The sequence below is a fragment of the Dendronephthya gigantea genome, unplaced genomic scaffold (assembly GCF_004324835.1).
Source record: "Dendronephthya gigantea isolate DGI-Jeju-01 unplaced genomic scaffold, DenGig_1.0 000032F, whole genome shotgun sequence".
NCBI classification, from domain to species: domain Eukaryota; kingdom Metazoa; phylum Cnidaria; class Anthozoa; order Malacalcyonacea; family Nephtheidae; genus Dendronephthya; species Dendronephthya gigantea.
The window spans coordinates 161218-175604 of NW_021163042.1; the positions used below are offsets into that span (position 1 = coordinate 161218).

General features: G+C 37.3%; 2 protein-coding genes across 2 annotated transcripts; both read left to right on the top strand.

Annotated features, from left to right (window-relative positions):
* The first annotated feature begins 1810 nt into the window (after nucleotides 1–1810).
* On the top strand, nucleotides 1811–6503 carry LOC114524801 (glycine betaine transporter 1-like). The gene is made up of 2 exons (XM_028545984.1): nucleotides 1811–2279; nucleotides 4505–6503. The coding sequence occupies exons 1-2, from the start codon at nucleotides 1834–1836 to the stop codon at nucleotides 6222–6224; spliced, it is 2166 nt and encodes a 721-aa protein (XP_028401785.1). The 5' UTR covers nucleotides 1811–1833; the 3' UTR covers nucleotides 6225–6503.
* A 1575-nt stretch (nucleotides 6504–8078) lies between these two features.
* LOC114524802 (adrenocorticotropic hormone receptor-like) lies at nucleotides 8079–11384 on the top strand. The gene is made up of 2 exons (XM_028545985.1): nucleotides 8079–8157; nucleotides 9664–11384. Exon 2 carries the CDS (start codon nucleotides 9673–9675, stop codon nucleotides 10666–10668), a length of 996 nt encoding a protein of 331 aa, XP_028401786.1. The 5' UTR covers nucleotides 8079–8157; nucleotides 9664–9672; the 3' UTR covers nucleotides 10669–11384.
* The last annotated feature ends 3003 nt before the right edge of the window (nucleotides 11385–14387 follow it).

Here is a 14387-nt window from a genome sequence, read left to right on the forward strand (position 1 = left end):
AAGGAATTTTTTAATTACTTTTTTGCAAATCACATATTGTCCTATTTATGGAAGTTGCTATCATCAAATAAGTCTATGTAACATACTTTTCAATTACTTGAAAACAAGACCGCGTTGCCAACAACCAATTGATCACACGAATTATTTAATAGAAATTAGAATGCTTATAACATGTTTGTGTACAGAGAAGCAAGTTTGTCGGATTTTTCTAGTATGTGCCGAGTGAATGTATATATTAAGTTTGTTCATATAGTGCTATAGCGAGGCCTATATATGCATGTATAAGGTCAATTCGTTTAGAGTTTCTTAATTGTGGGTTAAATTAAACTGTGATGAGCTCGATGATCGCATGTCGTTTGACGTTGAAAGATTGAAAGTTCAAAAGACTTTTTCAACTTATTAAAGTCTGCTGCGGCCGGTTGTTCAAAAACCGGCTAGCTTAACCCAGGGTTAATTTAAAATCAGTTTTATTCAATTTTTTAATTGCTTGTTTATGAAGTTGAACATATTTTTTCATAAATATTTTGTCGATTAATAGAAGTCTTATTTTGTAAAGTCTTGAGACAAACAGCGGTGCAGGGGCATATAAACCAAAACAGCGGAGTAAGATTTTACACCTAGGGTTAGCGCTAACTCAGCTTTGAACAACTGGCGCCTGTCATAAAATTATGTGTATATATATATATATATATAATATATTTATATATATATATATATATATTATATATATATATATATATATATATATATATTATATATATATATATATATTATATATATATTATATATATATATATATACATATATATATATATATATTGAACATGATTTGCTCCAAAGTAAATTTGGAGTTGCAACACAAGTAATAATATAGGCAAAAATGTTCTCCGTGTTTACCATACTTACCCTTGACGGGCATATTCAAACCTAAGAATGTAAATTTGTCCCTTTCCCTCACCAGCTCACTCATTACGAGTGCCTAGGCCTTGGGACCCTAGGAGGCGGTATATATATATATATATATATATATATATATATATATATATATATATATATATATATATATATATATATACATATATATATATATATTTATATATATATATATATATATATATATATATAATATAATATATATTATATATATATATATGTATATATATATATATATATATATATATTGACTGCAGCCCCCGCTAAACGATTGTCTTATTTGGAAAACTCATTGGTTGTATTTCTACAGCGATATCTATACAACAGACTGATTTTTATCCGGCAACGGTCCGGCAATCCGGCACTCAATGGACATCATACATTCTTTGGATAACATCCACTTACGGTGCTATCAAATTCCCCCTACTCTTTTTATGACGCGCTTTTTATGATTTCGCTTTTTGAATTTTTTGAGTTCCACATGCGTACTATACCTTTCATTGGGCAACGCCATGCAGTCTATACTTATCTTTCGTTTATTCCGAATTATACGTTACACCCATTTAGTCCCACGCATCTGAAGTCTCAATGATGTCGGTTGTCTCAGGTTGTGCATTACAACAATTACAAGGCAATGCAACGAGGCGTTGACGAGATATTGTGAAGACCTTCTGTTGTTTATCCTTAGCTCTATTAAAATCGTTAAGTAGATCGAGCGTTTTTTGGGCCTCCCCAACGTGAATTTTGTCGGCCTTGTCGGCCACAGGCCCCTCAACAGAGTCCGCGGCGTATAACGGAGTCCTCGGCGTATAAGTTGCTTCAACCAATGGGGTTAATGCGGCACTCTTAGATGCATTAATAACTAGGTGTACATTCATAGCGAGGGATCTTGTGCGAGAGATGGAAGGTGAGAACAGAGTGAGTGAAGCTATTTCGCGATGTCGAACGTTCAAAAGAAAGATCGGTCCATTTCAAATCAACTTAAATCCAGTGGTGTCGATTATTTCTGCTGTAATAATTTGGGGCCTAATGATCTGGTCGATTGTTGATACAGAACGTGCTTCGCGTGAAATGGGGAAAGGGAAAGCTTGGATCTCTGAAACGTTCACTTGGTTCTATATCATCACACAGGATGCGTGGTTCCTTTTCTTGATAATTGTGTATTTCTCAAAATATGGCAACATGAAGCTCGGCAGAGACGACGAAGAACCAGAATTCAGCGACGTATCGTACTTTACCATGTTGTTTTCGGCTGGTATTGGAATTGGATTGTTCTATTATGGTGTCGCTGAACCACTTTTTCATTATCATCCTGGGGAGGAATACGGAAACAGATTCTGGAACAGGTATGCCGTATTCCATTGCTTTGTCTGTATGTTGACGCTGTGCCAAATTTCCCATTTTCTTCATGCTTGCATTTAATTACGCCTTGGTTATAAAACCAAATAAACACGTTCAGGATGAACCAAATCTACGATGCGGAATTAATATGCCGGAACCATTAGTCGTTAGTGTTGAGAATCCAATTATAATTTGTTGATATATACGGCTCTGACTTTGTTTACCAAAAACAGCTAAATTGGAAGAGGACAGAAATATTACTCGTAGATTTGGTTCGTAATGTTATGTACCGTAGCATTGTACCGTGGAACTAAGATTGCGACACAAATTGATAGAAGAATAGTGACTTAGTAATATCGTCTTATCATGAAATTATCAGACATAAGACATGCGGAATGTCCGACTAACTATAAATATTTTCTAGAATCACTGCGTTCTCGCGTGACGTTATTAAGTTGTTTTCTGAATCTATGTTGATATAAATTATATAAGATGCCAGATACGAGCAATAGAGACCATGCAGACACCGCACCTCGAATAAAACACCCAGGGACCGGTTGTTTAAAAGCCACTTATAGGGTTAAATATATCTTTTTTCATAAATATTTTCTAAAATTAAACTAAAATTTAACCCAAGGCCAAGGTTAGGGGTAACCTAACATTGAACAACTGGCCCAAGGATACCATGAGTTACCCAAAATAATTGGTAGAGGACAGTAAATTATCACGTTAAAGTTGTGCATGTCAACTTATCATGTTAAAAGTGCCACGAGATTAACCGTTTACAGGTACTGTGAAAGTACCTATGGGCACAGAACACTACCATGTACCATGACATAATTATTTTGACTTAATTACCTGTAGTATTGATAAATATATACAAATGCAATGACGAGACGCAACCGCTGGAGGCCCCGTTTTAATCCACTGCTTCATGATTCATCATTCATCTTTCATCAGCCCTCGCGTTCGCATGCTGTTCCACCACAGCGGTTCCACCGACAATAGACTGAATTTACCACTTTCTTAATGTAATCACGGTTAATAGAAAATACATGGTTTGTAGACCACATAAAACTACAATACAGCTCATTAACTATGTTGAGGTAGATTTATGCAAAAAATTATTCCTTTCTCATCACATATCTATTGTATTTGCACAGATAAACCGATAGCAATCTTATAATTAACATATTTTTCAAGTCAAGGTTGAAGAGCTTAGCAAGACGAATGCCGTTGGTACGTTTGGCTAAAATACAATAGACACGTGACGAGAAAGGAACCATTTTTGCATAAACCTGGACAATTACATAGTTAATGAGTTGTATTGTGCTTTTATTTAGTCTCCAAACCATGTATTATCTATTAACTGAGATGTAATGTGATGTAGCCGTTTTTTAGCTGATAATTTCAGCAAGTATAAATTAAAGTTTATTGACTGATTCTGAATATATTCATTGCATAAATCAAATACTTTCTTCAGGAGATAAGATTTTACAAGATTTCTCATCTCCTGAAGATAATTCAGATTTAAATCGAAATATAGATTTAAAATTTGGTTGTGTATTTGTCAGACTTTTCTATTTACGCAATGAACCTTTATTTTGTAATATGATGTGCCACGCTATCTATTTGCCTTTTTTACGTCTTTGAAATTCCCGTTTGCAATCAACAAAAGAAACAAGACCCAGACCGGATCTTGCAGGGTTAAAGTGTCAAAAAACATGCGACAAACGCAGAAAAGCTGGAGGTATTTAGGCATGCAGGGGATATTCGAAACCACCATTTGTATCTGCAAACATTTTGTTGAGCCTGCGGTTACGTTTATATAGCGTGCACACTCCACACGTAAAATCTTTAGAAAACACAAACGATTGTCTTGTCAATACGATAACACTGAGACCGATCGATTCGGAAACGATTACATAAATCGGTGAGATCTGATATCCGCCCACTCACGACGCACTCAGTCAGACGCACCAAAATCTCTGGCAGAGGACAGTAAATTATAACGTTAAAATTGTGCATGTCAACTTATCATGTTACAAGTGTCACGAGGTTAACGTTCCAGGTAATGTGAAAGGACCTATGAGCACAGAGCATACAGAATTAATATTCACCGTTCTATAGCGGTGAATACGAGGAAGGCGCTGGGCAAAAGGATGGCATAATGTAATATTTACTGGTAAATGCCAAAATACCATGATAATATTGTAATCTACTTGTACAGGTACACGGATAACCAGAGAGCTCAAGATGCCATAAATATCACATTTTTTCATTGGGGAATTCACGGATGGATTGTCTACACCTTGGTTGGACTCCTCATGGCTTTCATAGCGTATAGAAAAGGTCTCCCGATGGCCATTCGATCGTGTTTTTACCCTCTACTTGGCGACAGAATTTTCGGAGTTGTTGGCGATATCATTGACATAATTTCTGTCGTGTCAACCATGTTCGGTATTGCGACAAGCCTTGGGATTGGTGTCTTAACATTGAATTCTGGTTTGAATCGCATGCACAGTGGCGTTGAGGAAACAACAAATAATCAAATAATCATCATTTGGGCCGTCACGTGTCTTGCTACGATATCGGTCGTTTCCGGTCTCAAAGTCGGAATTCGTCGACTTAGTGAAGTTTGCTTTGGACTTGGAATATTTCTAATGCTGTTCGTCTTCTTTCATGACAACACCTGGTTTTTCCTCAATTTGTATGTTCAAAGCATAGGGTACTATTTCCAATATTTAGTGCAATATGCATTCCACACGGATGCCTTTGCGCAACTTGCTAATGCCCCGGATGGGAAGCAGGCGCCTAATTGGATGGCTGATTGGACAGTTTTCTCCTGGGGATGGTGGATTACATGGTCGCCTTTCGTTGGAATGTTCATTGCAAAAATATCTCGCGGTCGAACTGTGAGGAATTTTATCAACGCCACTCTTACAGCACCAATCCTTTATATATTCATTTGGTTTACCATTTTTGGTGGAGCCGGTTTGAAAATGGAGCGTGATGCGGCCATCGCTGGCATAAACTGCAGCTCGGAATTAGGAGGAACAAACGCAACAGAACCACTCAACAGGTTGTTTCGCCTGTCCTGTCGAACCGAAAGCCAAATGTATTTTGACGTTATCCAACAGTATGGAAACAACCTTGGAGGCTTCTTAAAAGTCGTTTCCCTAATCAGTGCTGTGTTGTATTTTGTAACAAGTTCCGACAGTGGTTCGCTCGTAATTGATTGTCTTACAGCAAACGGAAACCCCAATCCGCCCGTGATTCAGCGCGTCTTCTGGGCGTTCACCGAAGGAGCTTGTACTACGACGCTATTGAAAGCAGGTGGAACTAAAGCGATCGATGCTCTTCAGTCATTCGCTATTGCACTTGGCCTGCTCTATGCCGTCGTACTCAATCTAATGTGCTTGTCACTTTGGCGAACAATGCAAATGGAGGCTGGGGACTACGACCACCACAGGAACACATTTTCTTCCAGTCTCATTTCGGTATTTGACAAACCATCCTGGCGACGAGTCTTGGATATTCTGATCTGGATCGTGGCACCCTGGTGGCCTGCTGGCCATGCAGCAGGAATGCTTTACATGAAAAGCCCCGTGCGCTATATGGTTGTCATGGCATCGCTGTTTTACGGCTGGGTGTTATTGGAAATCCTACAAGTTGTTGAACCTGGCCTGGCGTATGTCGGCTGGGTTGTTCTCATCTTTTTCTTTGTCTACCTAGCTTCAATCAGGCTTGCTATACGTGAGCATTTTGAAATAAAATCTAGCACCATCGAAGATGCAATTCTCGTATCAGTTTTTTACCCCTTAGCCGTGGATCAAATGTATCGGCACATGCTTATCAAGGGGAAAAGTAAGAAAGATGATCCAGGAGCAGGATCCGTTGATCTACAAGAAGTTTTCATAGATAAAGAGAACGAATCTCAACAAAACTAGAAATTGTTTAAGGGGATTTGGAAATAAATATAAAATATGTTTTGCCTACTTTAAAAGGAATATATGTTGGAGACTGACGGATATCAATTATTATGTAATTTGAGTATGGATTAATTACGGGGAAAATTAAGTTATTTCAATCCAATCGAACAAGGGAGTGGTGTTAGTGTGACGGTGACCACTACTAATTGATTACAAAGGCCAAACGTCGCCCGCTTGAATCATGCAATGCCGAGCTTTCTGTTAAATAATTCGTAAACAATTATATGAACGGCACCGAAATTAGCTGAAATCAAATTAGCTTGCCTGTCTGGCAATAGATCCACAAAATTATTTTTGTACACAGACTAAATAAAATTATGATAATGTGTTTCCGCAGCATATTAGACACTATTACATGTTTGATATAAGCGCTGAGAACAAATCGCGCCACATTGCGGAAAAAAGGATTCCAAATGATCTTTCTTTTTGTTCGTTCCTGTTTGGGTTGTCATTTGGACGTGTCCAAATACAAGCCAGTTTACCCAGACCCCAGTTAAAATATTTCCCACTGAATAAATCTACGCGGGTATAAAGAGTCCGCGCTGTGTATTTGCGAACGGAAAGCATCTTCCTGACTTGAACATACATGTATTTAGTCAAAAAAGTTACGCCAGATCCTGTTTGGATCAGTTGTATAAATTAAAGGTAGTTGAGCGTGTTCTAACTTGTAACTATCAATTTATGACAGGATTGACAAATCAGCATCAAGTATTTTTCAAAATAACTACTTTTTAACTAATAACTTTTGTACCGCAAAACGTCAAAATTACGTCAGTGGTATCTACCAATGCACCCTTTCGATAATTACGTCACAACATTATCGTTTTAAATTTAGAACCACCTTAAATGAAATGAATCTCAAGTTTTACTCTCACAAACCACGTGTGAAGATGCAAAACATCCTTCTCCAACACATCCATGAAAAAAAACTTTTCGTTTTGATAAATAAGATTGGAAATAAGCTATTACTTGAAAAAAGGGGCTCCCATGCATTGTGGCCTGGTAGCCTTGTTTTAGTGATACGTCTTATTTCCACATTTATTGGCAAAGTGCATGTGTTGAACAAGGATGTTTTGTATTGAGTAAAACTTGTAAAACGATAATGTTGTGAAAGGGTCTATTGCAGTGGTCAATTGTATTTTCCAACAGTAATAGTAGCAAAATATAAAAAAATACTTTATTCCATTGAGAGAAGTCAAACAAAATAAAGTCATGTCGTTCTGATTTTTTTAAGGCTGGATATTGTATTTGATCAGTGTCGTCATGGCGACGTGATGTTAGTAATTGTAAAGATCCAATGTGATAAATTATTTATCTGACCTTCTTTATTGTGGCGCCTTGTTGATGCCACCTCAGTTTATATCATTGTTATATTTTGTCCCATTGAGAAGAGCTACGGTACGGCACGTAGTGCTAATCTGCTATTTCAGTTCTCCTGCATCATACACGTACTGAGCATCTTCCTATGGAACCTCGCGCAATATAAATGTAAATAATAATAGCACTGCATGATTTTTGTATTTAATTAAACAGCACTAAAAACTGCAAAGGTTTAGTCGACTGCCAGATCAACTTGAGTTTTTTATATGAACTGAACTGTTGCTTGGATACATAATATTTTAACTTGTCGAATAAAAAAGAGTGAACAACGGACATAATAAGAACCTCATTCATTGACTTATAGGCTATCATAATTCCATATATTTGTTTACCTTTGCAGCAGGTGCAAGAGCTAGATCTATATAATAAGTGTCAAATGCATGTATGAGGAACTGAAAAATTAGATTTTCTAATTAAAATTTTGAGGAAGAACCTTTTGAACAGCTCAGCACGTACATTCTTAGGGATGTTATAAAGATTATCGATGTAGCCGCACATTTTGTAAAAACCGGTAAGTGTGCATGTGATTCTTATTTCATATTCTTTATTTATTCATAGAGCTAGAAGTCTACCTATATAATGTAAAAATTAAATCTTTCAAACCAAGTCATAAATAAGAACTTTCAGCGATCAGATGCAGCAAATGTATATCTAGCTATGTAGCGTGTGCTTAATTGAACTATAGAAGCTTGGCTTGGGTGTAAGCCGTAGGGTGATATGATTTCCAATAATATCTTTGGCCACTTATCATTCCGGCGCCCTTTTGTACGTGTATTTTCATATATATTCTTAACTAGCTATATAGATTGCTTAGAGATCAAGTACGACCAGGTAAGCAATTTATAATATAAGCACTCTATTGGAGCACTCTAGCCCCATAGCTTTTTACCTCGAAAAGGTTACGGTTACGTTAACGTTCATTTCACTTCTTAAAATGCGGACAACGAATTTCAAAGCCAATATAACTTTAGATTAAAACAATCAGTCTCTTGGAGACAATAAATTCATTAAATATCTAGCTAAGATTGAGTAAAAGCACAGTTTTATAATTTCAGCACGAGTGCCGGTTCCATACGGAGGACAAAAATCATATCGGTACATGATATATGATAGATGATACAGAGTCATCTTTCAGGAAACAATGCATAGGCTTGGTTAGTTTTACACTTATCGCCGACCGGACAACGGCTGGTGGCGAATGCTTATTTTATCGGACTCGTTTCGGGCAACTTGGCTTTCTATGAAACTAGAGAATCAGAGATAATATTGAAGATTAGCAGCAGCAAAATATTTGCTGCACTACATTAAAGATTAAAATCTGACCGCAAAACAGTTGACGTGTTCAGTGGCGTAGCCAGCCTGACGATTTTGTCCCGCTATGTAAATTTCGAGTTATTATAATTATTCATGTCTTTAGAAATCTATTGTTTTCACAGTCAGTGAACACGAAAATATTAGCATAGCGGGACAAATCGACAGGCTGGCTACGCTACTGGACGTGTTATGCTTATTTATAGACCCATTGGCTGGCAAAGTATTTATTGTCCATACCATTAATAATTTCACCAGGTGCATGTTTTTTTTCGCGCGATAGCAACTAATTGTCTCTGGCATAACTGGTCGAAAACCTTTATGTTTAAATTGCCGGCAAGGTCAGGACTAATCAGTATTGGCATACGAAGTAGTCATAATAATATACATTGAAAAATTATAGAATAGATGTATCAAAATTTTTGAAACTCTTCAGCTATCAGAAAATTCTCTCGATCTTATATTGAGAAGCTAAGTCATGCACAAACGATAATCCCGATCCCTCCCGAACGTCAATTTTCATGCAAAAAATTGATAACAATCCGAATCCTACCAAATTGACGCTTACCTAAATTAATATCAGTTCTCTAACACCGCCTACTTCAACCTAACTCTAACCCTATATCCTTGAAAAAAAGTATTTTAAACTGCATAAAGACTTTCTGATCTTGGGCTGAATAAAGTTCTTTTCATATAATTTTTTTAGGACTGAAATATGTCACTTCAATCATTGCAAGCAGAATTTGATAATCGTTGTTGGGACACAGGACCACCAAAAGAACTATCATTCCTTACTTTATCGTTTTCATTTTTTTTCACACTACTCAACATCCCGGGAAATACTCTAGTGATCATTGTTGTCGCTAAAGATCCCCAAAGGAATCTTCGTACCCCCTTTAACTACTTCATGTGTAACCTGGCCTTGGCGGATCTTATTGTGGGTTTAATATGTGACCCGATTTCAGTTTATATTCACTGGAAAGAAGTTACGGATTCAGAGGTAACCGAACTGGACTATCAGATAAATCATCTGTCCTATTTCATCTCCTGTACAGCGTCGGTCCTCAGTCTTGCTGCAGTAGCTGTAGAACGATACCTCGCTATCAGAGACCCGCATAACTACAGGAGCAAATGCACCGGAAAAAGGATCCTACTCACAATCGCCGGTATTTGGCTTTTCTCCCTTAGCCTACCGTGGATTTACTTAAGTGTTGGGTTTATTGCATACGCTTTCATATTTGCCAACTCTGCAGTTGCAGTTGCAGTCTTCATATGTTGCTTCACTTACGGCCTTTTTCTGAGGGCTTTTAAAAAGCGCTCAAGAAATAGCGAGGAACATCCGGCGGAAGACGATAATCACCGGCAACCCAACGATCAAAATGAAGACACGCTATCAAGAAGAAACGCAAACACACGTAGAGAAAACGCAGAGCAACTGGAACAGAGGATAACAAAAATGTTTTTAATTGTACTCTTGGCTTTGTTATGCTGCTACGTCCCTTCAACCGTGCTCATTTATGCATTGGGATTTTGCAAATCATGCAGCTGCGAAACTCTCCATTGGTTCAAAGATTTACAGCATCTGTTTGTGTTAGCTAACTCGAGCGTCAACTTCTTCTGCTACGCATTTCGATCACCGAGATTTCTCAGCGCATTTAAAACTATACTTAAATGCAGGAGAGGAAATGTCTCACACGAAGGAGTTGCATGATGGGAAGATAACATTGGCAACAGTTGGATCGTTTTCAAAATTCTAACAAATTCCGTCACGCCCAAAATTGAAAATCCGTTTCAAATAAAAACACTTACAATAATCAAAACAATGTCGTGAACACGTCAAAGTGGCTGATGTAGTATAAAATTTAAAATATATTTCTAAAATAGCTTGTTTCTATCGGATGGCAAACAGCCTTAAGCCGCGGCTACACGGGCCATTTTCGTCGACGATTTTCTCCTTCTAGCGTATGTTTTGTGTGAATTATGTACGCAGACACGCAGTGTATAAGTTGGGCGAAATAAAGCATACACCAACAGAAGAAAATCGCCGCCAAAAATCGCCCGTGTAGTCGGCGCTTTAAACTGTAAATGACCAAATCCTGTTTCAAAGGAATTCAATATTTTGGTCAATTCGGGAAGGGAGCTAGAAAGCGGAAAATTATATTAATCAAAGTTAGGACGATGCGACGAAAGCTAACTGATATAAAATGTGATTATGCGAAACTAAGGAATTTTTTAATTACTTTTTTACAAATCACATATCGTCCTATATATGGAAGTCGCTATCATCAGATAAGTGTATGTAACATATTATTCAATTACTTGAAAACAAGACCGCGTTGCCAAAAACCGATTGATCACACGAATCATTTCGATTAAAAGAGGAAACTTGAGTCATTAGAAATTAGAATGCTTATAAAATGTGTGTGTAGAGAGAAACAAGTTTGTCGGACATTTTTGACATTTCTGTCGGACATGTGCCGCGGGTGAATTTATATATTAAGTTCGTTCATATAGTGCGATAGCCAGGCCTATATATATGCATGTATAAGGTCAGTTCGTTTAGAGTTTCTTAATTGTGGGTTAAATTAAACTGCGATGAGCTCGATGATCGCATGTCGTTTGACGTTGAAAGATTGAAAGTCCAAAAGACTTTTTCAACTTATTAAAGTCTGCTGTATTCCACCGTTACTTTGCCTTCGGCGCATCGCTTGAACAACCGCTGATTGCGTTCCTATAAAAAGTAGATGTTTGGGGCAGACAATTCTTTGGGTTGCGTTTGGTTATTTATATAGATTTTGAAGTGAAAATTATCACGGGCTTCACTATGCTGATGCGCCCTCGTAAACTGAAGCCATAGAAAGAATAGACATAGAATGCGTACTGATAAGTGATCCCTGACTAATACCTCTTCCGTCTCCAAAGATAGCAGATTTATAAGGGCATTTTTCCTCGTTTTCAGACTCCAGCTAGGAGTTTTTTGTGCGCGGTCGCGACGAGCGAGCAATTGATTCCAAGTTAGTAGTAGGAGTCGTGTTCATTGACTTTCAGAAAGCATTCGACAGCATATCACATAAGATTTTGATACATAAATTGGAACATAATTTTGGTATTAAAGGGGAACTCTTGGCCTGGTTAAAAGACTACCTCACTGAGAGAAAACAATTTACCACTGTTAATAGAAGCAAATCAGACTACGCAGAAGTAACTTATGGTATTCCTCAGGGATCAGTCCTTGGACCGACCCTATTCACTCTGTATACGAACGATTTACCCGATGCTGTGGACCATGGTACCGTTTTTATGTATGCAGACGATACAACATTGTACTGCATCGCTCAGACGATTGATGAAGTAACTTCAATGCTCAATAAAGCTCTCAGTCAGCTGATGAACTGGTGCCAACAAAATTCCTTAACACCCCATCCGAGGAAGTGTGAAGCTATGATAATGACCAGGGGAAACGTGATAGGCCCATTAAATACACTCACGCTTGGAGCACATGAAATAAAGTGGGTGACTCACTCAAGGTTGCTGGGAGTTACGATCGATGATAAATTAACATGGAAATTACACATACTGGAAATAAAAAAAGGATTTGCAAACAAGCTGAATATGATAAAATGCAGCCTATTTTTACCAAAGCAAATTCCTAGATCTGTACTTTAAGATTATCCTACCGTCTATAACATACGCGATGACAGTTTGGGGTGGCTGTGCCAATAAAGAGGGGTTTCTTTCCCTCGAATCCCTACATTGTAGAGCTGCAAGAACCATATTTCGACTATCATGTGATATGCCTACCATTGAGGTCATGGAGAAGGTGAAATGGGATTCACTTACTCAAATCTATAAGTTAAGATTGGCACAACTAGCCTATAAGATATATAACAATATTACTCCTGCTAGCATGACTCTCATAATTACAAAAACAACAAATAAGTATAGTTTACGTAACGCACACAAGGTTAATGTGCCGCGATTTAACACATACTATATGAAGAACTCAATTTCCTACAGGAGCTCTGTCATATGGAATGCGATATCCATGGAATTTAATGATCCTGAACCAAATATTACCACCTTTATTAAGATGATCAAGGAAAAAGACATACTAAAGTTTATAAATTCTGAAATGCAATCTGTGCAAACCACACGTAGGCGAGATGACTGTTTCAGATATTATTGATATGTGTATATAATAGTATATAATAGTGTATAATAGTCTCTTTTGTCTTTGTATGTAATAGGTAAACACACGACCCCACAAGCTTTGCTTTAATTTGTATCGTGTTTAAATAAAATTTATTGTATTGTATTGTATTGCGAGTTTGAGAGAAAAGCTTGTTTTTGTTTTTGTCACGCACGGAGCATTAATTGATTTTGACTACATAGTTTCATGAATGACTGATGGAGTCTGATAGCTGTTCCTAGCTTTCGATTAATCTTGTTTCAAGGAAAAACTGGAATCCTGTATGCTTCGCCGTCGACATTATAACGCAGTATTTATTGTGCATGTGAAAAGTGAAAATTACCTACACAAAGACAAGGCAGTAACTTTTAGAGTGTGGAGTACATAATTAACACTTGATCCCCTCTGCCTCTGGTATGGAGGTACGCTAAATGATGTTTTAGTAATATCTCTTCCCACGCGGCTTCAACTATTTATGCAGAAATCGCTCGTTTTTACGTGGGAACCTGTTAAAAATCTATTCATAGTGATATGTTTTTCGTAGAAAGGAAAAAGGTTTTTAACCATTTATCGTTTCATCATTACGAAGTTACATAAAATATCAAAGCAAGGTCATATGGGAGAAATTAAAACTATAAGTGCAAGTTCAAGCCAACTATAACAATTTAAGTAGCTAAACACACGGTTGTAAAAAACACAAAAAGCCACGAAAGCCAAGTTTGGCATTTTTTCCCTCTGTGTGCTAATAGTTAATTGTAAAATATGCCTTTACCCAAAATTTAAGTTTTGAATGAGAGTTTTTTTTTGAAAATTGCTCACTCCTCGCGAGTGCTTCTCTGTGATAAGGGCACAGCATAAAAAAATGTGGGACACTTATTCGTGATAAGTACGCATTCTATATCTATTATTTCCAAGACTGAAGCAAAACAGCTGTATACAGCACAACAATTTTATAGTGTTTGGTGATAAAGAGAAAAAAAATATATATATATATCGACTGCAGCCCCCGCTAAACGATTGTGTTATTTGTAAAACTCATTGGTTGCATTTCTACGGCGATATCTATACAACAGACTGATTTTTATAACGGTCAATCCACTCAATGGACATCATACATTCTTTGGATAACATCCACTTATGGTGCTATCAAATTCCCCCTAACCTTTTTATGATGCGGTAATTTTTTTCCGCTTTTTGAACTGAGTTCCACACAAGGGATTTTGCCAGAAACGCTGCAGACA

Coding starts and splice junctions, on each gene's coding strand:
- LOC114524801 (XM_028545984.1), top strand. CDS start 1,834: ATGGAAGGTGAGAACAGAGTGAGTGAAGCTATTTCGCGATGTCGAACG. Junction 2,280..4,504: donor GGAAACAGATTCTGGAACAG/GTATGCCGTATT, acceptor CTACTTGTACAG/GTACACGGATAACCAGAGAG.
- LOC114524802 (XM_028545985.1), top strand. CDS start 9,673: ATGTCACTTCAATCATTGCAAGCAGAATTTGATAATCGTTGTTGGGAC.